This window comes from Monodelphis domestica, chromosome 4 (assembly GCF_027887165.1).
Source record: "Monodelphis domestica isolate mMonDom1 chromosome 4, mMonDom1.pri, whole genome shotgun sequence".
In the NCBI taxonomy this organism is placed as follows: Eukaryota; Metazoa; Chordata; class Mammalia; order Didelphimorphia; family Didelphidae; genus Monodelphis; species Monodelphis domestica.
Genome location: NC_077230.1, coordinates 452,475,713 through 452,501,603, shown reverse-complemented (window position 1 = coordinate 452,501,603; position 25,891 = coordinate 452,475,713). Strand labels below are relative to the sequence as shown.

The following is a 25,891-nucleotide window of genomic DNA, read 5'->3' as shown; positions in this document are numbered from 1 at the left end:
ATAAAACTGTGAGATGTTTTTACTGGGCCATAGTGCTAAGGTCCAAGAGATTAGTGGTTGTCCCTACCATAGACATCTTGGGAAGTTATTGTAGATGCTTCAGCAAATTGCCGTCTTGGAGATTTGAATGTTGTTTGTCTAATGGCATTGGCATGGAAAATAAGTGCATAGGAAGTAGGTCTCTTACTGGCCAGTTATTGTATCCAACAGTTGTGTTTTCATTTATTGCATTGCTTAGATTTCGTATCTTTGTTTAGCAATCAGTAAACCATCTTCATCATTTGGAAAATTCATATTTCTGGATGGAGAAGCTGTTCTAATAGGCCACTGAAAAGAGAAAAAAATGATCTCAAAAGAAGAAATCCAGAAAAGTTGCCCTAGGTAATCCCTCTGATTCCCCCACCTGAAGATAGATTGTCAAGGACAGGATAGGAGAAGTCTGACTAGACAATAGCTCATGACAAAGCCATAATATTTGATTTCTTAATTGAATTCTTTGCTGCATCTACCTTATGTAATCAGGAATTTGGAGGTGCTGTAGCAATCCATTGAAGACATTTCAGAATGAATGGGTGCCCTGGTTTAGAGTTCCCTCTTCCTCTTAAACAGATGAAAAAGAAGGGAGCTATTTCAGGGGAGCTAGGGATAGAGGCTATTGTCCCTGATCCCATTCCAACTGATGATGTCACAGGATCAAAGATTAGAGGACCATAGATAGAGTTGGAATGAACCTTGTCGATCATTTCAGCGTCCTCACCTTCACTTTACAGATAAAGGGACTGAGGACCAGGGCTGTTAAGTGATTTACCTAGGGACACATAGGTAAGTGGACGATAAAGACTTCCAATCCAGTTCTCTTGACTACAAAGCCATGCCCCTTTCCAGTGTACCATATTCTGTCCTAGAAAGTTATAGAAACATAAATTGGACACTTTACCTTTATAAAAATGAGAGATTTGCTTTCACATATTTGGAAAGAACATTAGAGGTCATGTGTTCTAAATTTCTACCTTTCATGGGTGTTCATGCCTACATCATGTCTTGAATATACTCAGCCATATTGGAAGGGTCACTACCTTGTGAGGCAACTGATTACTTGAGAATTTATTTTGCTATTAAGCCAATGTTTCCTTTACCGTAACTGACCTACTTAGAGCTTTGTAGAGCTTGTGACCTGGAGAACTTAGGGGAAATTGGGGTGTAAAGATTTCTGACTACTTACATGAAGTCACAAAGCCAAGGGATTCCTTCCCCCTGCAAAGAAGCCCTGGATTAGAGTTCCCTCTTCCTCTTAATCATCCCCCTCTCAATGGACCACCGCTTCTCCATGTCCAGATTATGTGTGGGACCATGAGTCATATTCACCAAACAATTTTGTGGACTTGTTATAGAGTAAATAATCTGCTCAATCAACCAGTGATTTCTTGGAGCTCAAGTGAGAGGAGAACATATTGAAATACTGTTGTACCAAACTGACCAGCATGTTCAATGACTGTCCTCACAGCATCAACTCTAGAATTGATTTCCTAGCCTCAGACTATCTTGTGAACCTGGCAATTTTAGGTTGATGCCCCAAAATGGAGATAGTTGGGGGCTGCCCAGTGGTAGCCCCCATGTCACTCTGAAATGGAATGTGGTTTAAGTTGCTTGAGTATCAAATTTGGTGTTAGGAACATTATGTTGTCTGATCTTGCCTCTGATTCCTACTTCCATGGGAAGATTACTTAGCTCCTTGGTCTCAGTTTCCTCTTCTGTAAAACTGGAAAATAATAACATATGTAATGCCTACCTCATAGGGTCATTGTGAGGAGGCGATAAAACAACATGTATGACCAGGCCATGATTTCTGGCTCTATCACTGCCTGGCCATGTGGTCAGTCTATCAGTTTCATCTCTAGGCTCATGCTTTAGTTTCTTAGAAAGGAGAAGGTTGAGCTAAATATCCTCCAAGTTCCCTTCCAGTAGTGACCTATGGGTCTGTGCCTGTTCTGACATTCTTTGTCTTACTTTAAGCCAAAGACCCTCCCATCTCTGACATACTGTCTTATCTTTAGGAAATGCCTTTCTGTGTTACCTTGAGAAGGACTTTAACATTTCTGGACTTCAGTTCTCATTTCTATAAAATCGCTGACTTGTATTGGATCTCTTCTAAGGTCCATTCTAGCTCTAGATTTGGGATTCTCCAACTCAGTGTTCTAACAGTCTTCCAAGCTCTGACCTTCTCTATGCAAAAATCACTTGGCCCTGCTTTTTCTGTATTCTGTCCTTTGATATTCCTAGGCCCATTTGACCTTTTACATTTCAGGCTTTTATAAAGCAGGACCTCACTCCCCTTCTACCCCCAAGAAGGCATAGCACCCAATTTGTTTCATATATATATATTCTCTCATTCTCCTACATACTTTTACTTCCCTCTGTGCTCCTTCTTCCCAAGTTGTCCCTCTTTACTCTCTCTGTGACCTACCCAATTGCACAAGAGGAAGGAGGAGATACACTTGAAGCAGTCCCAGTTTCCATATCCTCTTGTCTTCCATAGCTCTGTTCAACCAGTCAGACCTCCATGCAGATACACTTCAAACGAAAATTCCCCAAGCATTCCCCAAGCTCATCTTCTCCAGGTGCCTCATGGGTGGCTTTAGGGTGTCAGTGGGTTCAGTCTTCCAAAGGTAAAGAAGTTTGTGACAAAGAACCTCTGTCTCCATATCTTTAGAACTCTGCTTTTTTTTGGCTGTAACTTCTACTTTCTAATCTCTGGCACAATCAAAGGGAACCCACTGGTAAAGGATGGCTAGCATCTGGACCAAACCAAAGGGAAAGGAGGAGGATAACTGAGGAAGGAGATAAAATGGGTCTTCTTCTCTCCTCCTCCCTGCCTCCAGGGGGCTTAATAGGCGACCCCTGAGGGACCAAGGGCTCATTAAATTCTGAAGTGCTGAGAGTGACTTGGGAATCCAACTCACTTGTAATTAAGAGGAGAAGTTTGTAAAGAACTAGTTTTTGGATCCACTCAGAGAACAAGTGATTGAGCTGCTGGGAAAATACTCTGTGAAGCAGAGCTTGAAGAGAGAACATCTCATGAGAACATTTGCATTTTTCATTTTTAGTGTAGTCACTTAATCATAAAATACTCTTGCCAGATTTGGAAAACGAGATGCTAGAATGTTGGAGCTGGGAAGACCCTTAGAACAGAGAATTTCAGAGGTGGGAGGGCCCTTAGGACAAAGAGTATTATAGCTGGGTAGGCTTCAATGATGTACTTGTCAGGACCTCTCATTATCTAGATGAGAAAATAGAACTCTAAAGGAAGAATCTGGCCCAAGTTTACAAATACTAAATAAGGAGAGTTCCAGTTCTAGAACCCCGATTTCTTGAGAGCTAGCTATACTCTTTTCTCTAAACATCATTGACTTTTTCTTGGTGGGTCATAGTTGGAGAGAAACAAACTGGTATTATTGCACGCAGACCACCAATCAAATTCTTTCTGACAAATGACCAAACTGAACAACCATGAATTTTTTGGTGTCCAGCTTTTTGATTCAATTATGTCTTTGGTTAAAGCCATCACTGGCAAGGCTTTGTTAAAAATGTACCTCTTGATACTTCATGCAGGTATAGACATCAAGCTGGTAATGGGTATCCCATGCCTTTCAAAATATGGTGCCTGCCTTGAACTTAATACTTTCAATGCAGCCTGACCATGGCATGTTGCGATTATGGGGAAGTTAGGACACTATGCTACTGTTTTGTTTGAACCTAAGATGGCTTTAAGGTTTTGTTTCCTTTTTGAAGGGGTAGGAATGTTATGTTCCACTGTTGACTTAGTCCTAAGCAATCTTATCTAGTCATAGTATTTCCTTCTGTATCCTTTATTGCTTATTTTCAACTCAAGCTCTAGACTTTTCATTTATACCCTTTAAACTTAAATTTCATCAGATTAAATTCGTCTCCTTTAAAAGTCACTGAACTATTTTGAGATCCTGGTTTTGTCATATAATACATTAGATATCCTTCCCTTATATTGACTTTTTCAATTCTGCACATGATATGTTTAACTTGGTGTAGTAGAAAGTGCTATGGACTAAAAATCAGAGATCTTGATGTGTAGCTTAGCAGTGATTCTTGGAAGCTTTGGGATCATGATTAAAATTGTCAAAAACTGTTTCCATCCCTTGACCAATCATCTGCTTGGGATTTATAAATCTATTTATACCAATCTACTATATATTTTAGGTATCAGACTTTTCCTGGAGACATTTGATGACAGATATTTTTTATCAATGTGACCACTTTACCATTTCTCTTTGAGGCTGTTAAGTTGTAAGACTTATTTGTATAAGAAGATCTATTTTATGATCTTATGTAGAATTTCTTAGTTAAAAATTCTCCTCCCCATACTTGGAACAAAACCTGATCTCTATTTTGATTTGATATTTATATTCACAAACTGCATTTTTAGCTAATTGTGGCATATGGCACTATATGTTGGTCTAATCCATTGTTTTCCATTTTTTCCCGGCATTTTTTAGGAAAAGAGAGTCTTTCCCACCAATAATGTATGGTCTTGATTTTACCAAACACTGGCCATCCATTGTAAATTCTACTTCTTGTTTATTAAGATTGTTCTATCACTTGATTTTTGTGATTTTTTCTTAAACCAATAGAAAATAGTTTTTATGACTACTAATACAAACTGTAATAATTTCTGATAATTAATATCTCCTTCCTTTATGTGTTATCTCATTTTTTCCCCTTGAGACTTTAAACTTTTTTTTAATGAAAAGAAAGCATTCAATAAATGGTATTTTCATTAGTAACAAAGAAGAATGAAACCCAGTCATTTCAGTGTGACTTTTTCCCCCTTAATGAACCTGTTCCGGATCCTAGTGATCTTTTCCACCCTAATTACTTAGACAGTATACCTTGGACAGTTCACTCTAATATTTTGGCAGGAATTAGTTTACAGTATAAATAATCCACTTTTTCCTCTATTTTGAAAATATTACCAACATTTAACTGCCTCCAGTTCTCAGATCATAAGAATTAGACATGGAAAGAATACCATCAAGTCTATTTCCTGAACCTTTTTGAGTATAGAAACATTTAAACATTTTGAGGATCCCTGGGATGAGAGGTTGAATTCTTACTCCTTGTTTACTCTGTATCCTACCATAACCTCTCTCCTGAGCTGCAGTCATGAATCACCAAATAACCACATCTCTACTTGGATGATCCATACATACATATGTCAAATTCATCATATCCAAAGCAGAACTCCTCTCTCCCCCAAAACTTCCTCTTTTGCCAGCTTCACTATTACTATTAAGGATACCACCATCATTCCAGTTATCCAGACTTACAACTTCTGTGTCATCCTCAGATTGTCCTCATTCCTTGAATGATGCGATAAATTGGCAGGTCTTGCCATTTCTAACTTCATTTCTCTGTTATATGTGCCCTCCCTTCCCCTTGGATGTGACAAACCAATACAGGTCTTCATCATCTTTCTCTTAGACTGTCCTAAAGCCTTCTAATTAATCTGCCTGCCTCAAATCTTCCCACATTGCAATTCATCCTCTGCGTAGCTGCCAAGATGATTTTTCTAAAATATAGATAGTCACTTGGAGGACCTTCAGGTTTTTACAATGTTTTCATTAAAATGCGTAAGGAACAGAGAATAAGCGTCTCAATGAACTTGGAGTTTCCTATTGTCAACACACTGGTCAGACCACATATTTCCATCATGAATGAATTATTAGGAAGGCTATTGAAAAATAGAGGAAGCCTCCAGAGGGTGCCAAACCAGGACGGTCAGGGGGTAGGTATTTAACTACCCAAGAATTAGCTGAAATAACTACATATTTTTATCTCAGAGGAGAGAAGACTTGGAGAGTCGTAGTCACTGTTTTTACACATTTGAAGGGCTGTCATATATGACTTGGTTTTATCATGATTTCAGTATACTAGAAAACTTAGAATTATACCAAAGTGATAAAATTTCTTAGCATGGAGTAAGTTTTCCCCCCTATTCCTGGATGCCTGTTAACAAAGGCTGTGATCATAAAATCATAGCCTGATATATTTAAGAGTATTGAGGACAGAAGGGGCCCCAGAGGTCACTGAGTCCAGTGAACTCATCTTACTGATGAGGAGATGGAGGTTCAAAGATGTTAACTGACTTGGACTGTGTCATACAGGGGAAGTGTCTGCAGGATTTCAAATCAGGTGCTCCTTACTGCAAGCCTGGTATACGCCACTGTTTTCAAGAGGGTTTGCAGTTTGGTAGAGTTCATCTTAGAAGACTTCTGAAGTTTGTGATTTTGTGTACCAGGAGAAATGAAAAGAATGTGGGGAAAAGACAGACATTGGGATGGACGTCCAAGGCCCTACACTGCAAACTTTTTTATTTTTCCCCAAGAATTTAATATTTGTATATATTTCTAATCACTTCCAGAAATAATTTTAAATATTAATTTTCTGACAAATTTTATAGAGGCTATCATGTGACACATATTCCCATATTTGTCATGTGAAAGAAGACATCTACCACACATACAAGAAAACACTCATGAAGGAAATAAAGTGAAAAAGTGGAATGCTTGGGTCTGTATTCAGACCCCATCAGTTCCTGCTGTGGCAGCGGGTGGCCTTTTTCTTCATGAGTCTCTTGGAGTTGTCTTGCATCCTTTTTTTGGTTGAGAGTCGTTAAGCCATTCACAATCGGTCATCCTACAATATTGTTGTTACTATGTACGATGTTCTCCTGGTTCTGCTCACTTCACTCTGCATCACTTCATTCATGTCTTTCCAGGTCTGTTTGCTGGACTACAATCTTTAGATCCTGAAAGAATAGATCTGAAGGATCCTCCTGAGACTGGATAACTGTCAACCGCTGACTTTATTCTCTAAGCTCTTGTGCTTTGGGCATGTACACGGTAATAAGTCCTGTCAGGGATCATGGTTTGCCCAGGGATGACCGTAGAGTGGACCCTGGGAGAGGCATTCATCTCCGCCAAACAAGATCCTCTCAGACAAGCATGGAGGGCCGCTGGTACAAGGTCCGGGATAACTTTTAGAGTAAAGAGGAGTCAATTGTCTTAGCACTGTGGTTAGAGAAGTCACTTCACGAGCATCAGATGAGGTTCACCGAGGCGCCGTTGTGGTGGTCGGTATCAGGACAGTTGTGGGAAGACCGAGTACCGTGACCGGCAAGTAAGAGAAGTCCACACTGTGGCAATAATTGTCAGTGATCTGTCGAGTTCGTTTGTTTTCCATAGAAAATCTTTCTCGTCCAGGGGTGTGGATTGAGACACGGAAGGAACCTTTAACTGGAAGTTTAGCCTCGTGGATAGTTTACTAGACGTTCAAATCCTGTTTCCGACTATCCAGCCTCGTGACTGTGACAAAGTCACTTAACTGTGTTCGGGTGCAACTTTCTTCTTGGGGAAATAGTGACGGTAACTCTGGTATTTACCTTACCCTGTTGTTCTGAGGAGCCACGTACGAAAGCCTTGTTAGAGGTATCCTACTACTACAAGATGAAAAGGATGGGAAGGGAGACCCGGAGCGTTGAGGGGATTAACCTGGATACGGACAAGGAGTGAGTGGCAGGAGCCAGGCCCGAGGGTTCTGGTTCCTCCTATGTGTCATCCATCGCACCAAAGGGAATTTCAGGGCATGGGAAGGGCGTGGTTGATGGGGATGCCTTGGAATATGTTCCCCAGGAGGAGCCATCGCCGCCTCCAGCCCTCTCACAGTGAGACCTCGCCTTGTTCTTGTCCAGACGGACCCCTTTACACGGACAAGTGATCCCATGCCGTACAAATTCCCCACGTTGCGACTCCTCTCCAGTCTATCTGCATGCTGGCTACCTCTCTGCCGCCTGCCAACGAGCCTTGTCTTCAAAAGGCTTCCGCTTGTTCCCTCCGTTCCCGTAGCCTTCGTCCCTATGTTTGCTCCGTTTCACAGACAGAGAACTTGAGAAGGCCGTTTTCAGAAGGCGACCACTTCCTTTTGTCTCCCTCTCCTCTGAATTCTTTACGTTCTGGCTTCTGACCTCATCAGTCTCTGCCCGTTTAGTCGGCCTTTTCTCAGTCCCTGCCCTCTCCCGGACACCCGCTTCTCTGCAGGGCTTTATGACACTATTCCTTGGTTTTCCTCCTCAGGCTCCTTTGCTGGATCTTCCTCTATGTCAAACCCACTCACTATGAGTGTCCCCCAAGGCTCTATCCTGCACCCTTTCCCCTTCTCCCTCTGGACTCTTTCATCCACGACCATGCTTTCCATTATGATCTCTGTGCTGACGATTCTGAAATGTTATCTAGTCATAACCTCTCTGAAGACCTGCCATCTCCCATCCTGAATGCCTCGTAGACATAGGAAAGTGGTCGTGTAGACATCTTCAATCCAACGTGTCTGAAGCGGAACTCCTTCTCTCCCTCCCTCCCAAACCCTCTGCCTCTCCCAACTTCCCTCCTCTTGTCAGACACCTTTTCTGCCAACCCCGCGGGTTCAAACCTCGTAGTCATCTTTGACTCCCTTTTTGCAGCCTGGTACCAAGGCCTGTCAGTTTGACAGTCATCTCTTTTCTGGAATATTGCCTTCTTTCCTCTGACACCACCATCGCCAGAGCCCGGGGTCCTCGTCACCTCGGATCGTGTCTCCCGAAGTAGACGGTGTGTTCCTTGTCCTTATCCTGTTGGCAGGCAAATCGTAGACTCGATGGGGCGTTCAGTGTGGCTCTCCCAGCATGCCACTGGAAAGAGGCGAGGGCGGGCGGATGCTCTGTTTGCGTTTCTCCTTCTTCCTTGGCACCTTCTTTGTCCTGACTCTGTTTGGCACAGCCCTGGGAGCCGAGCTGTCAGTCTGCCGTTTGAGGAGCAGCCACAGCCCAAGCTACCCCTCTGAAATAGCGACTCTACCTCACTGGTCATTTACTACCCTCGTTACTGGAGAAAGGCGTGGGGGGAGCAGATGCTGCTAGGGCGTTCTTTTTCTCACATGTTCATTTTCTCCAGTTCTGTCAAAACGTAATCCAGCATCTCTGCTTAGGAGACATCTTTCTTCCCCATTAGTTTCTTCAAGGCCCCTTTGACATCCTTGTTCCTGAGACTATAAATGAGGGGGTTGAGCATGGGTGGGAGGACGCCGTACAGTATCGAAATGATCTTATCCCGATCGCGGCTGGCCTTGTCCTGAGGCATCATGTACATGGAGATGGCAGTCCCATAGGAGAGGATGACCACAGTGAGGTGGGAGCTGCAGGTGGAGAAAGCCTTCTTGCGACCCTCGGCCGAGCGCATCTTCAGCACAGCTCTCAGGATGCGGCCGTACGAAGCCAGGATGAAGGCAAAGGGGGCCAGGAGGGTCAGGGAACTGCTGGCCATCATAAACAGCTCATTCAAGCGCAGGTCATTGCAGGCCAGCTTAAGGACGGCCAGGAGCTCGCAGGAGAAGTGATTGATGATGTGGTGGCCACAGAACTCCAGCGGAGTGGTCAGGGTTGGGATCACGGTGAGCAGAAAGGCCGAGACCCAGGACGCAACTGCCAGCTGGGCACAGAGCTGGGCGCTCATTCTCACCGGGTAGCGCAGCGGGTCGCCGATGGCAACGCAACGGTCGTAGGCCATGACGGCTAGGAGGAGACATTCCACGACCCCCAGGTAGAGGCCGGCACACATCTGGGCCAAGCACTGGCCCAGGGAGATGGCGGGAATCCTGACCAAACAATTGACGAGCACTTGAGGGAGGCTGGATGAAGTGTAGCAGATGTCCAGGAAGGAGAGGTTGCTGAGGAAGAAGTACATGGGAGTGTGGAGACGGGAATCATAGTGAATCAAGAAGAGGATGAGGCTGTTCCCCAGCACAGTTGTGAGATAGGACACCAAGAGCAGGCAGAAGAAGATGGCTTGGGCTCGGGGGTACTCTGAGAGGCCAAGCAGGATGAAGTAGGTCACAGCTGTGTCATTTCTTCCATCCATTCCCTTCTTCACGATCTGCACCACCCAAGAGGAGGAAAAAGCACGGAATCACAAGCGGTCCTGACCGACATTCAGGCTTTCAAATGAGAGCTCCATTTCCCTTTCAGCCATCCAGTGAGAAAGCTCCCTCACCACCATCCTCGCAAGCAACTAGAGCCGAAATACCTGTTCGAGTCTGCAGAATGTTCTGCAGATCTCATGTGAACCTGAGCAGGATTATCCATTATGCCAAGGATTATCCCTGAGTTTGCATTTTATTTCTTTAAGCGCTTACCTTTTGTCTTAGAATTGCTATTACATGTTGCTTCCAAGACAGAAGAGGGTTAAGGGCTCGGCATGCGGGGCTCAGGGCCTGGCCCAGGCTCACACAGTTAGGAAGTGCCTGAGGCCAGACTCGAGTGCAGGACCTCCCCTCTCTGGACCTTTCTCTCTGTCCACTGGGCCACCTAGGAGCCCCGGTTCTGTTTTCAGATGAGGAAACTGAGGCTGAGAGAGCTTTGCTGACTTGCCTAGGGTCACCCTGCAAGTGTCTGAGCTAAGACTTGAACGTGGTTTCCTGCCTTTGAGTCTGGTGTTTCATGCCCCGTCCTTCTCTAATTTCATGACCCCCAGAATACCGTAGTAGAGTGCATTCATGAGTCATTCTGCACTGAAATCATCAGTGCTTGTCGGCCACCCTCCTGGGGATGCCCTTTTTTTCGCTTTCCTACGCAGGCCCAGCCGTGTAGTGTTCATGCTTACTTTGCTGAGTCGTTTATCTTGGGATCTTCCAGACGTAGCACTGCAAGTACACCTTGGGAAAGAGTCCATGGTAAAGTCTGATACAATGAGGTATTTCCATGAGAGTATGGGGAGCAGAATGGCGTCACAGAAGGAACTCTGGCTACAATGTCAGAGAGCCATTTCCAAATCCCATATCCAATAATTCAGTCAGTAAGCCTAATCTACCTTTCTTTAGCATTTCCTCTATGTCATACACCATACCAGATAGAGATATAAAATCGTTGTGTCCTCTAGGAGCTTAGGTTTTATCTGGGGAGACAAATTTTTAGTGTGTGACCTTGGGCGAGTCATTTCACTACCTTAGGTCTCAGTTCCCTCCTTTGCAAAATGAAGAGGTTGGACTAGGTTAACCCTTTTGTCCCTTCCAGCTCTAAACCTTGGTCTGATCCATTTGGTGGGGACAGATAATTATAAAACCATCAAAACAGCAATTCCCGCTTAACCAGCTTTTTCCAGCTTCAGGGCACTGCACAAGCGGCAGAGAGTGAAGGGAGACTCGCTAGGATAGAAGTCATCACCCTCCGGTTCTAGTTCTAGTCTTGACTCTGACTTGCTTGGCCAAGAGAGCTTCTTTGGGCTTAGGTTGGCCTAGACGCTCCCTTTTAGATCTGATATCTACACATGATCTTATCAGAACTTGCAAGAGCCGTCTGGGCTCCTTGGGGCAAGTATTGCACTTCTTCTTACGCACCCGTGGAGTCTGGAATGGGCGTCTTAGAGATGCTCCCATGTGGACCAAGCCCGAGAGGATGCCAGCCTTCAGTGCCACACCCTCAGCAGGGCCCAACCGCTAGCCATGGCTGCCTTTTCAGCCTCGCCACATCCTTCATGCCCATGCAGGGCAAGACCTTTACCATGAGACAGTTTAAATCGTTGTGTAGGTCCTACTCTGAGGGATCATTTAAAACCTCAAAGAAGAGGCAGAAAATCAAGTTCTATACACGTATGTTATTATTGTCATGATTTTCTCAATCCGTATCACTGACAGTCTCTCACACTCAGAATGGGAGTCATGGAGAGGGTCATGACATGTCAGATCAGATCTATCTCAAGCAATCGGAACTCTTTCTCTACTTTTCTCTAGTGCTCTCTCGAGTTTCTGGCCACAAGGATGGGCTTAATAAATGCTTTTTGACTGAGTAGGAACATTAGACGCCACCTAGGATTGTTCCACCCATATTTGGCTTTTCAAGGACTCGTTGATGCTCAGACACAGTCATGGAGATCACGCTGGTTAGAGTGAATGTTTTTCCTTTTCTAAAAGGAACAGGAACTTTGCGAGCCATGAACTCCCTTGTGGCCTTGGCTAATTCATTTACCGTACTGAGGTCTCCGTGTTCTCCTTTGTACAATGCAAGGGCTGGACAAGATGATAACCGACGTTAATGCATTTCATGTTGAGGGTCCTCCGTTTCCCCTCAGGACAAGAAGCCTGCCGAGAGCCCTTCTTCCAATGCCAGTGCTTCTCTGTTATGTGATCCTGTAAACTCAATGAGGCTGGAGCCCAGGCTCTCTTAACTCCAAAGCCAGCACAGAGACAGGCGGCGTGGTAGATGGGGGGGCTGCAAAGTGATCGCTGTATTTGGCATCGAGCATTTGAGTCCAGGTATTCCCATTTCCTCCTTGAACTCGCTTGTCTTCGTGATTCTCTTATGGAAAACAAGAGTTGCTCTGGCTATTTTCAAGGTCCTGCTCAAATCTAGTGTTTTATGAAATGGAAAGAATTCTGGACCTGAAGCCAGGAGACACGAGTTCAAGTCATAACTTTCCTAGTTGGGAGCTTTATGACCCTGGGCAAGTCACTGCATCTCACTCAGGAATATTTGCCTCATCTATAACATAGGAGCAATAACAATGGTGATACGTTCCTCATTGGTTTGCTGTGAGAGGGAAAGAGGAAATTTATTGTACTTTAAAAATACATAAAAATGGGAGCAGTTAAATTCGAACCACTCTGCCCCTACAGGAGATCCAAGAGGGGTAGCCTTCACCTTAATGAGAACAAATCCTATCCATACCACTGGCATCCTCTTATCACCATTGATGCATCAAGATAGCTCAGGGTTTGGGGTTTAGCCAAAGGTATAGACGTGAGGAAACAATGCAGAGGAAATCGGTCACTTACTGGCCAGCAGATTGAGCCTGGAGAATGTCTTCCTTCATGAGGACCAAAAGGCACAGTCTCCGTGCAGAAACCATTGAAATGGCTCACCATCGAACAGAACACGGACGCTTTTGAAGAGCAAGGCGATTGTACGAGGCCTGCTGAAAGGCAAACAAGAAACAAAACTAAAGGATTTGCCCAAGTTAAGCCAGGATTCCTTCAGACGAGACTCCCCAAGCAGAAGAGGAAGAAGAGTGTCCCACCTATGGCGAGGCCATGCCATTTGGTTTCCGGTTCCAGTCGGTTCTCTGCCGTGCTTAGTGATTTGGAGGCGTAGCACTTTCAGAGTAGGCGTCATCTCTGGATGTGGAGGAATTTCATATGGAAGAGAGAGAGAGAGAGGCCATTCCGTGCCGGGTCTGCTTCAGAGACTGTCACCAGGAGTCAGTAGAACAGGAACTCGGGAGTAGGGTAGCACCCAAAGGGACATCAGCGTTCACTTGCCCAGAGAGTGCTGAGCAACTTTACCCAATGCCACAGATCTGGGTTTCAAATCCGAATCCTTGGACCTTTGATTACAAATCTAGGGCCCTTCCCAGGGCACCACACTTTCTTTAAAAAGGTACAGAATCGGCCATTTTTGCCTTTAAAACTGGGAACATTTATTTCCTCCATGTACTTCTAATTGCTAGTCATCGCTCAGTCTGACTTTCCACTGGATGCAGGATGGTCAGACCCAAAGCATCCCTGGAACGTTGTTGGGTATCTTCTCAACAGCTCTTAACAGAGGGCCTGCCACATTGTGAGGACGCCTGCTGCTCATCTCTGTGAGCTTTGGAAATAATCAGACAGTATCTTTTTTTGCAAATAACATAAGATCAAGCGATGATAACTTTTGAGAGCCTCTAATTTTACTGATGAGGAAACTGAGGTATAGAGTAACCCAGAGTGATAGAACTGCTTGATCAGAGCCTTCTGTCCCTTTGCCCAGCAATCCTCCTACTTCACCCATTTCTTATTCTCTCTATTGGAGCTACACAGAATAAGTTTAATTTCTTCTTTCTATCACAGCCTTTTAGATACTGGAAGACTGTGAGTGTATCCCTGAACCTTTTCTTCTTCGTACTTAGTATCTTCAGTTCTTTTCACTAATCCAAATATGCTTTAGTTTAAAATTTTTTTTCATTTTCCCCAGATATTCTCCTCTCCCTTTAAAATCCCTTTGTGTGTTTCTCACCCTTCAAAATCCTCCTTTAGAATGTAAAGTACTTAAGAGTAGAGATGCCTTTCTTTTTAAATTTATTCTTGTTCCCAATGCTTTGCACAGTTCCTGGAATATAATAGGGCAGCTTGATGATAAAGTAGATGGAGGGCCAGGCCTGGAGTCAGGAAGACTTACGTTTCTGAGTTCAAATATGGCCTCAGACCACTTATTGGTTGTGTGTGAGACCTGGGCATTGAGTCACTTCACCTGTTTGCCTCAGTTTCCTCATCTGTAAAATGAACTGGAAGAGGAAATGGCAAACTACTCCAGTGTCTTTGCCAGGAAAACTCCATCTGGGGTCATGAAGGCTCACACACAGCTGAAATGACTGAACAACAACAAAATGGCACCTAGGAATCACTTGCTTATTGACTTGTTGACTCAGCCCTCCTATCACTGTACTGTATTTTCTACATTCCTCTGTTGGCCAGGGAATAATATTCTCAAAAAGACTTCTATGGGCTTCTCTTGAATCAATTAATTATATTTGATCAGGCAACCACTTCTGTTTGGGGGAAAGAACATATGCACAGCAGGCTGGGCCAAACCAAGCAGCTTCCTCATGCTTTGCGGCCCATTAATCAATTGAGTTAACATCGCCTTTCTAGACTGGTTGACAGATACTTCGATTATGTAGTCTTGCTGAAAAGGGGAAACATTTGGGCACATACCTGAAAGCCCTACTGGGCTGACTCTCCGAGACACGGGAGGAAAAGGGAAGGCAATTTTCTTTCAGGAGTATTGGACTTGGAGTTAGGATGATAGTGTTCTGATCTTTTTTCTGATCTTTACTAGTTCTGGACCCAAAGGAAAATCAGTTGGTTTCTTTCAGCCTCAGTTTCCTCATCTGTAAAATAGGACAATAATAATACCTATAGCACTTACCCCCTTGGGTTGCTGCAAGCCTCAAGTGAAACAATTTTAGTGGCCAGGACCCTGCCTTTAGTGACCACTGCCTTTCTGTGTGGCTGCATGTAATCCATTTTCTCCGTTACTCTAGCACGTTCTCTGAAAGCTGGAGATGAAGTCAGCATTCTCTAGGATCTCTCTTAGCCCTGACCTTTTAAGTCAGAAGGTCACTTCCATTTCTGTCCTCCTATCCTTGAAGGGCCCCCTGACCGCTGACACACTGTCGCACCTCTGAGGCTTCCTGCCTCAGTGGCCTTTCACAGCAACTCAAACTCTCCTGAGAGGTTTCCTCCTTGTAAAATGCAGGTGTTGGCTAGATGGCTTTTAGTCATTTTCTAGCTCTAGATCCAGTCCTATGGCAAACTGGCCTCAGGTCCATTACCATTCTAGACTACAGTTCTGTTCCCAGAGCCCTCGTAGTAAAATCGGCCTCAGCATTAATTTCTCTCGCCCGCGTATGCACGTCAGTGCCTTCCATGCATCTCCTTCCCGAGGCTTTCTCTCCTTCCTGTGGCTTACAATACCATATACAATGGGCATTTCAGTATCATTTCATAGTTGGCAAGACAGTGGAAGAGGCAAAAAGAAACAAGAAATGAGTCCTCTTTCAATAGCTCTTCCCTCTCCCACTGCCCCATTCCCTGCGTAGACTGTCATGGACACTCACCTCCAGCAGAAATTCTCCTTCAGAAATGTCTAGCCCATCACCTGCAGATGCATCATGGGTGTATCCTCCGCGAGAACCAGGAACCAGTGGGGTTCAGCCTGCGCAGTGACAGAGTTGATGAAGGTGGCCCTCCAGCTGGACCCCAAGGCCCCGTCCTTGCTCTTTTCCTTTAGTTTGCCCTTCTGTAACAATTGTAAAGGAATCCCTTTGTGAAGAGGGGCTCTCGCTGCAATTAAACTGAAGGGAAGGGAGCAAGACAATAGCGGAAGGAGGCAAAGTTGGCCTTCAGCGCCTCCCTCACTGCCTCCGGGGACTGTGGGAGGGACCTCTGAGGGGCCAAGTCCTCATTAAAATCCAAAGGGTTGCGATTGGCTTGGGAATGAGAAGTAAACTTTCTGACTCACTTAGTCATTAGTGGGAGACGTTTTGGAAGATATAGTTATCAGATCAAGTGATAGAAAAAGTAATTCAGCTTTTCAGAAATCACTCTGTGGTAGCTGAGGGTGTGTGTAGGAGAGGGGGAGCGGGGAGAGACAGACAGACAGATGGACAGAGAGGGTGCATGCGTAGTGCATGCATTAGAATCGGGGTCTCCTGCCAGCAAGTCCTGAGGTCTTGTCTCGGTACCCCATTGACCCTTCCTGGCTGGCGCCCAGCTACTGAGAACTCAATACATGCCATTTTAAGTCATACTAAAAACAAGCAGGATTTGAGGCGGGTGGTGTGGTTGATAGCACACTCGCCCTAGAATCAGGAAGACCCGAGTTCCAGTCTAGTCTCAGACCCTGTGCTAGATGAAGGAGCCTGGACAAGTCCCTTCACCTCTATTTGCTTCAGGTTCCTTAGCATCCCAGGGCTTTGGAGTTTGTGAAACACTAGTCCACTAATTTCGTTGAACACCGCACAACTAATATTTATGAACCACATCATTTTGGTGATCGATGCTTGGTAGTGTAGTTTGGGCACAGTAGAGAGTGCCAGGCCCAAGTCAGGAAGACTCCTCTTTCCGAGTTCAAATCTGGCCCCACACTAGCAGTGTGACCCTGAGCAAGTCTCTTAATCCGGTGTGTTCTTATTTCCTCATCTGTAAAATGAGCTGGAGGAGGACACGACAAACCACTCTAGTCTCTTGGGCAAGAAGACCCCAAATGAGGAGTCAGACGTGCCTGAAGCAGCTGAACAACAACAATAACACAAGTACAGCTTAAGATCTCGTATTGGCAGGCCTCTATTTCCATTTTTTTCATCGTTTCCCTCAAGACCCTCAGCCTTTGGTTCTTCTGGATGATTTTTATTAATATTTTTTCTAGTTTTAAAAAATAACCCATTGGTAGCCAGATTTGGTATAGCACCGATTAAGGAAATTTAGATAGTATCCTGATTGTTAATAAGGTAGCTTGACCTGGTCAGGAAACAGTAACATTTAGTATTTCTCATTATTTAGGCCTATATTTGTATAAAGAACTTTTTTCTAATTGTGTTCATATAGTTTGTGTCTTGATGCATAGATTTATGAGTATTTTGTGTATGTATTTTGTGGTTATTTCAAAATGGAAATTCTCTTTCAATTTCTTGTTTGTTTGTTTTTTAGCAGTATATAGAAAGCTAGTGATTTTATGGATTTATTTTATATCCTATGCCTTTGCTGGAATTGTCAATTATGTTAAATAATACAAATTTGTCTTGGAGTTCTCTATGCTATATCATCTAGAAAAAGTGATCATTTTCTTCCTTCTTTACAAACTATGTTTATCCTCTCAATTTTTTCTTTATCAATATAGCTAGTATTTCAAAGCACAAATATCAAATACTAGTGGTGACCATGGACTTCTTTACTCCTAAGCGTATTATTGAAGCCCCTAATAGATCTCCATTGCATATAATGATGGCTCTTGACTTTGGGTAGACTCTATTTTCTTTGTTAAGGAAAGTTCTGTTTACTTCTAAGCTTCCTCAATTTTGTTTTAAACAGAAATGATTGTGGCATTTTGTTAAAAGCTTTTCCTACATTTAACTGAATCATTTTTGTTGTTTTTGTTATTATTATATATGATTCTGTTTAGAGTTTTCCTATTACTGGATCTGCCCAGCATTCATTGCTGATATTAATCTAGACTGGTGCTTGTATATATAATCTTTGTGATTTGATTCTGTAACCTCTTTAGTAATATTTTATTGAATATTATCACATGAAAATTCCCTAGGAAATGGAAAGTAGCTGCTATTTTTATATCCGTTTTAAAGATGAGGAAACTGAGGCTAATAGAAGTTAAACTATTTTCCCTTGGTCACATAGCTTTGTCCACCATTTTTTAAACTCCTAACTTCTGTCTTACAATCAATACTAAGTATCAGCTCCAAGGCAGAAGAGTGGTAAGGGCTAGGTAGTTGGGATTAAGTGATTTACTTGCCTGAGGTCACATAGCTAGGGAGTATCTGGGACCAGATTTGAATTTAGGACCTCCCATCTCTAAGCCTGACTCTCTATCCACTGAGCTGCCTTGAACCGCCATTTTTAAATTTTTATTTTTTCTTTGCTTGATGGTTAGTTTAGCCCATGAAAATAATAGAAGTGGAGTTCACCGAAGCACAAATTGCCCGATGGTTGGCTTTCTTAAACTCTTCTCTACAATCACTACATGCTATAATTCTGATGAGATGCTTGAAGCCCAAATCTTTGAGGGTAAAATAACACAAGGTTTTCCCATTTATAGTAGAAAGGTTGATCACCCTTGACTTGCCCATATGGTTTACTGATATAGATTTGGAGTTTGGGACTGGGTACCCAATCCTGACATTTCTTAGCAACTATTCTGGTATAAAAGCTCTAGATGTTTGTCATTGCAGATTTTAGCAGCCTAATGATACAGAAAGGATTAGCAATTGGGTAATTGAAAGAAGAGTTGATTGGAAAGGAGAAAAACTAGCTGTTAGGGCATCAATTGGAAAGCTATTAGAACATAGCCAGATAAGAGGTGATGTGATGAGAGACCAAAATAGGGTATAGCAGTGATGTCAACTTCAAATAGAAATGGGGATCACTAATGCGTATATAAAGATTGTTGGTGGCCACATGTTGACTTTATTTTTAAATATAATGTAATGTAAAACAATACAATACAATATAATATAATATAATACAATATAATATAATAATATAATAAATGTAAATATAATATTATTTCTGTTACTCATTTGCTTAAAAACATTTGGATTCTAGCAAGCATCTCTTCGATGGCTCCCTGTTGCCTTCTCAGTAAAAAAACAACAAACTCTTTGCTTGACAATCAAGGCCCTTCCCCACCTGCAGATAACCTCCACATTTTTAGTTTAACATTTTTTCAGTTATATGTAGTGGCACTTTGATAATTGTTTTTTTACATGTTAAAATTCAGATTTTCTCCCTCTCTGCCCTCCTCCTAACAGGCAGTGAATAATCTTGACATATAGATTATATCCATTCTTTCATGTAATGCATATTTCCATTTTCCTTGTGTCATGATTGAAGACACATATTACATGTACAATAGAAGTCTCATGATGGAAATATAGTGGAAGATGGCGTGCTTTGATCTGCCATCAAATTCCAACAGTTCCTTCTTTGACTGTGGATAGTATTTCCATCATGAGTCTATTGGGTTATCTTGGAGACTTGCTTTGTTGATAATGGTTTAGTCCTTCCCAGTTGATCATCACATAGTATTTCTGGTACTGTATACAGTGTTCTCTTGGTTCTGTTCACTATGCATCAGTTCATGAAAGTCTTTCCAGGTTTTTCTGAACTCATCCTATCCTGTTCCTTGTTCCACCTTCCACTTTCAATCTTGGCTTCGGTTCCTCCCTCTTACACTCGATACAACTGAACTGGATATGCCCATGAGCTCTCATGCCTCCATGCCTTGATCAAGCTGTTGCCTAACCCCGAACAATTCCCCCACTAAACCCAGATAAAGACCCAACTCAAATGTTACTTTCTCTATGAGGGCAAAGGATTGCCATGCAATGGGCTCAGCACACATGATGGAGCCCACATTTGAAATGAACCCCAACAGTCCAATTTTGTAATGATTTTTTTTCAGTCTCCATTCACCAGCATATGAGGAGGGACAAAAGCTATTTACCTCATCTGGAAGTAATCCAAGGCTGAAGCTTGCAAAAGTCAAGAATTTACCTTTCTTTACATGCTTAGAACTTAACACAGTACCTAGCACATAATCACTTGTTGAATGTTGTTGTTGTTGACAAGAACTTGTTGAAGTGATATGGTTAATTTGATGCATTTATTTTCTGCATTCTTAGGGACAGGTCTGGGAGGGTAGGGGGGTGGATGGAAAGGTCCTGAGGTCCTGGCTCTGAGTGCCTTTGGATCTTTACAGCCTGGGTGGGGTGGGGCCCTGGGCTATGGGGGAACCTTGGAAGAGAAGGATGCCTGCCTGAGGCCTCTTCCTTCTCTTCCTGTTCCCATGGGGGCTCCCCTTTCTAGGTGAGCTATGCCATAGAAGCCTCCTTCCAGCTACCCTCCTGGAGCCGAGGTTACTCTCCATCTCCTAGACACACAGTGCTGGGCATACCAGTCCCTGGTAGGTCTGATCCAAGAAATCAGGGAGATTGGAAGGCCTCCCTGTAGTCTAAATGACATTCTAGGGGCAAGACGTGGATCTTTGAGGACTCCTGCCTCAGACTTGCCTCTCACTAGCTCTTACTCAGAGACCCTGCTCTTGTGATGGTGCTCTTATGATGGAGGAGGATCTCCACAATCTGATCTCCAAGATGCTGCACTCTGGCCATTGTTCTAACATTTCCCACCTCCCACCCCTCAGACCACTGTGACAAGGAAATCACTTTTAAAAGACTGATATATATTAATTTAAGGTCACCAAGGAATTCAGCTATGTAATTCCTAAATGAAAACTTAAGTCAGCCGTCAACCTTTTATGGAGTTTAATTACAAACAGGAGGAAGAAAGGAATTAGAGATAGAGAGATAGAGGGAGAGAGAAAGGGGAGAGAAGGGAATAGGGCTTAAATAACCCCTCTGTTTAGGCTGGGCCAAAAGGCCCAAGCCCTTAGATAGCTGGGGCAAAGAAAAGAGATCAGTCCCTATTACTCACGTGACCAAAATGGAGAAACAGTCTCAGAGGCCCCCACCTTCAGCTTCCTTCAGAGCAAGCTTCTCAGAGCACACTCCAACCACTCCGACCAACTCCTCAACTCCCTGAGTCTTCAGACCCCTCTATCTTTAAGGAAACCATCCAAGTTCCCTCCCCTCAGTTCTCACATCTACCAATCACTGTCCATCAATTTCCCTGTGCCAATGGAGGCTCTAGCTTAACCCAGGACCGCCCAGAGGTCTCTGGCTTTGCACATGTCTGTTGAAGGTCATATTTTCAAATAATTAAATCTTTGATCCTTTGCTACAGCCCTTCCTAAATCCTGTTACCCTGAGTAGGGTAGAGATTGGAATAATTAAATTTTGATCTATGCTGCAGCCCTTCCTTAATCCTGTTAGGACTGAGTAGGGTGGAGATTGATTCCAAGTATCTCCATTGTATCAATTCTAAAATCAATCATGACTCAAAGAAATTCCTGTTCTATGCTTAAGCATAGGTCAAAGTCCTTTCCATTGTTCAGCAAAAGGTTTCTGTCCTAAAGTAATCTTAAGAAGGGAGGAGGAGGAACCTCCCATGCCAATGGGGTTCACATTCCAATAGACTATCAGTAAGAAATTTTCCAAGTATAAAATTTCCCAATGGTGAAATTTCCAACATTTATAAGTCTAAGGAATTTTAAGGTTTACACCACTCACCCCTAATCTCTGTCTTCCTTTATCTCTGGGACATCTTTTTAAAATTTTATTTACTTAATTAATTTAGAATATTTTTCCATGGTTACATGATTCATGTTCTTTCCCTCCCCTCCCCTGTCCCATAGCCAGCGAGCAATTCCCCTGGGTTTTACATAGATCATTGACCAAAACCTATTTCCATATTATTAATATTTGCAATAGTGATTGTTTAGCGTCTACATCCCCAGGTATATCCCCATCGACCATGTGATCAAGCAGTTATTTTTCTTCTGTGTTTCCGCTCCCACGGTTCTTTCTCTGAATGTGCATAGCATCTTTCTGATAAGTCCCTCAGAATTGTTTTGGATCATTGCATTGCTGCTAGTAGAGAAGTCCATTATGTTCGATTGTACCACAGTGTATCTGTCTCTTAAAGTTTTGTGAAAAGGGGGGTCAGGGTGGCCTTGGTGGAAATAATTTCAGTCAAGCATTGGGGCCTGAAGTCACCCAGGAAGGTGCTAGGAAAGGACTTGGGGGTACCTGCTAGAGGCAAAGAATCCCTGGGCTCCCTGCATCTCTGTGCTCCTCACTGGGATCCACCTCTTGGGCATCACTAGTCACCTCACTCTTCACTCAGGACATTTCTTCACCCCAGTTTGATCTGCCCACTCCTGTTTTGAAGTCATTTGTCACCCCACATCTTTCCCTTGCCTCTAATTCCATCAAGAAGAACCGAGATCAAAAGTGTTTTTCCTCCTCTGCCTAGATGGCGAATGCCAATCTGTACCCTAAGCCCCCAGCACAGCAACATTCCAACTATAGTACCCCTTCCTTTATATGTTTCCCCATGGTCCCTCATGGCCCTTTTGCTCTGCTCTTTTCATTGGATCTCGTTCTCTAGGACTGGCAGAAGCACTTCCTCACAGGTCTGACTCCTGGATAGACACCCTACCCCTGACTCTTATTCCAGATGTCTGGGAGTATCCTCCCCAGTTCTACTTTTGGGTCACATTTTCCCCAATTTTTCCGTATAGGGACCCAGGAGCCCTGCATTCAGCCTCCCCATCAGGACCCAGGTGTCCTGTCTCCCTATCTCCCTACCATGACCTGGGAGTCCTACCTTTACCCTCCCAATTAGGATCCAGGTGTCCTGTCTCCCTGCCTCTGGGTCTTATTCAGACATCCCTGCCTCTAGCCTTAACCTCCTATGAGGATCTGGGGATGTTGCCTTTCTGCCCTCAAGAACCATCTAGGATTCATGCAGGCTCGATGTTCTTGGTCTGACTCCCCGTAAAACCCCAGGCACTTGGCTCCCTGTCTCCTGTTTCCCTTGAGGGGTTCAAGTTATTAGCCCCAAAGCTTAAGCTCCACAGGGTGTCCTGGAAGACCTCCCCAGCTCCCATTGTGCTGAAGGACACGGTCGCCCTGATGTCCCGGTCTCTGCTGCCCTGCAGAACCCTTCTGGCCCTCCTGCGTCCCACTTCTTTCTGAGGCCTCAGGCCCCTGCTAGAGGGCTGAATGCCAGCCTGGATTTTTTCTCCTGGTCTCAGGTCATTCCCAGGTGACCCCATCCCCTCTAGCTTCCCTTTCTTCTAGTTCAAGCAGTGGGTCTGCTGTCTGGATTCTGTGTGTGTGCTCCTGGGGGAGGGGAGAGTCCCAGCTGGAGGCAGCTGTGATTCAGGGATCATTGAGGCTCCACTGGCCTTACCCTGTATGGGATCCCAAGCCCCACCTGCTTCTTGGGTAGGAGGATGGGGGAGAGGAGAGGTACAGAAGAGGGAGGTTGGGAAAGAGTTCTCCCGTTCGGGACATTTGTTTCCAAACCAGAACCAACCGCTTCCCTCCCCGATTGGTCCTTGCCCAAGGCAGGACCAGAGCCATTGTAACTCCCATGGGTCCTTACCATCTGTAAACTCTTGTAGGTCAGCCTCCGGGTCATCCCGGAAGAGAAAGGAAAGTCGTCCTCTCTGGGATCCTTCTGCCTCCCCATCCCGATCTGCTGAGGACCGCGGCCTGGCCCAGGAAGGGAGCATGGAGCCTGCGAGAACGGCCCCTGGCAGCTGCAGACTCCCACCCAAGGTGAGTGCGGGCGGTCCCCAAAGAGGCTTGTCTGTGGAGCTGGCAGTCTCAGCCGCGGATCATTCCTTATAAACGGCATACAAATGGGATGCAGTAATTACCATATAAACTGTGAAGTGCTTTTCTCACAATTGCACTGGGCTTGTCGTGGCCGTGATGGTTCACGATGTGTGTTTCAACTCTACGTCCTGTGACTTTTGGGGTTTCAGGCGTTCGTGACGTTCAAAGATGTGACCGTGGACTTCACCGTGGAGGAATGGGATCTGCTGGACAGCGACCAGAAGGAGCTGCATAAGAACGTCATGCTGGAGAATGCCCAGAACCTGCTCTCCATAGGTAAGGCCACCTTCCCCGGTGCCTGAACCCAGCACCAGGAGGCCAGTCTTCCTTCCCTCCCTAGTGTGTCGTTTTAGGTGTTTATCAGTTCTTAGGGAGGCCAAAGCGCTGGTCTCCTGAGTCCGGGAGGGCCGGGCCCCTGGCTGTCCGGTTTGCTTCGTGTGCCGGGGCTTCCTTTGTTGCTCCTGGCATGGTTTGCTTTGGATTCCAAGAAGCTTCAGGTCAGGGTTCTAACCCGTGGCACCAAGTCTGTGACGTAGAAGGAATCTCGGGCACTGTCAAGTCTAGCCTCTACCGGAGGGCCAGTCTAAAAGCTGATACCACAGCTTTTCCTTGAAGACGGGTAATGAAGGCAAGCCTCTTCCTCCCAAGGCCACTCTCCCTCTTTGGGAAGGTTTGTCTTTGGAATGTTCTTTTTGCTACTTAGGACAGATTTGTAGCTCCCTGCTCTCAATCTTCCTCCGTGCATCCCCCAATTCTAATCCAGATACAGGGAGAGAACGGAAAGGCAATAAATATTTATGTACAGCTACGATGAGCCTGGCCGTGCGCAAAGCACTTTCTTTATGTACGTTATCTCACTTGGTCCTCACAACCATCGTTTTGGTTTCAGTGCTATTATCCCCAATTTATAGTTGAGGAAATCAAACACAGAGATTAAGTGACTTGCCCATGGGCACCCAACAAGTAAGTGTCTGAATCCAGATTTGAACTCAGGTCTTCCTGACTCCAGGTCCATTGTCACCTCCTCGGCACTAACCACTGCCTCAAATTCTTCAAAAATGGAAGTTATGGAATGCATCCCTCTTTACATGAAGGAAATAGAGAAAAATTGGGATTTTCTGATTCCAAATAGATTGTTTGATGTGATTGTCCTCCCATCTCCAAAGCTCCTAGCAAGAAAGACTCTGGAAACCGTCCTTGAGTATTCTTAGAACCCGCTTGTGGTCTTTGCTTGCATTCTCCCTTTTCCTGTTGAGGACAACATTCTAAGTTTCTCTCCATCTTCATCTGTAATTTATTCCCCATGTCCAGGGCTTCCAGTACCCAGAGAGTATCGGATCTCCCCTTTTGATCAAGAAGAGCTGAAAAACTCATACCCAGGTAAGAGAGATGAAAGCTGATGTATATGAACTATTATCACAAGAAGCTTATTTTATCTTGCAATGAAGAGAGTGCTAGACTTGAAGGCAGGAAAACCTGACTTGTTATTCTTTTTTCAGAAATTTAGCAGTGAGATCCTGGGCAAGTCACTGAACCTCTGAGCCTCAGTTTCCTCATCTGTGAGAAATGAGGAGTGTCATGCCAAAAATTTGTCTAATCTGCACTAAAACAAGGGAGACAGAACTCCAAGTCAATAGCTATTTATTAAAAGGACCTGTCCCCCTTCAACAGATAGAATCCTAGATCTTCCCCATGATCCGAAACTCCTTGGTGTTCCAGAATGCCAGTGTTATAACCCTTAAGTCCTAGACAGTCTACATACTGCAGCACAAAGTACAAAATCTCATTGTGGTCTCATAGTCATATTGGGATTAAGGGCTGCAAAATCTCAGGGTAATGGACTGATAGATTTGCACCCCAATTGTTGTGTATTGGGCTTACAATTGTTCCCTTGATGTTAAGTTCAGGACATGCAGAATCCTGCCCAAGTGCTTGAATAACTTCATTTTGGAGGAACTTTCTGCTCCCATTAGGACATCTCTGCCCTGCAGCACTCAGATGACCCCCGGGTAGAGGCCCAGAGGTCTTCCTTGCCCATGGTGACACTCATCAGACTGCATGGGTGGAAGTCTTGTAGTTAGGACATTTTTTGGTCAGTAAGTACATTTTCTGACAAGTTTAAAATCTAATATAAGAAAACATTTATAAGTTTAAAGTGAATGCAAAAAAGAATAGTTAATCTAATTTAATTACTCCTAATTATACTATATGCTAGGATTAGTTGACTATCCTTAACTAACTAGAGAATATTGTCTGTAAAGACA

General features: G+C 44.2%; 1 protein-coding gene across 1 annotated transcript in view; it reads left to right on the top strand.

Moving 5' to 3' along the window:
• The window catches only part of LOC100013894 (zinc finger protein OZF-like), a 159,906-nt gene that overhangs the window by 79,094 nt on the left and 54,921 nt on the right, over positions 1 to 25,891 (top strand). The window contains exons 2-4 of the mRNA XM_056796938.1: positions 23,411 to 23,567; positions 23,777 to 23,903; positions 24,939 to 25,007. Coding sequence (XP_056652916.1) covers positions 23,520 to 23,567; positions 23,777 to 23,903; positions 24,939 to 25,007 — 244 coding nt within the window. The 5' untranslated portion in view covers positions 23,411 to 23,519. The remainder of the gene's footprint in view (positions 1 to 23,410; positions 23,568 to 23,776; positions 23,904 to 24,938; positions 25,008 to 25,891) is intronic.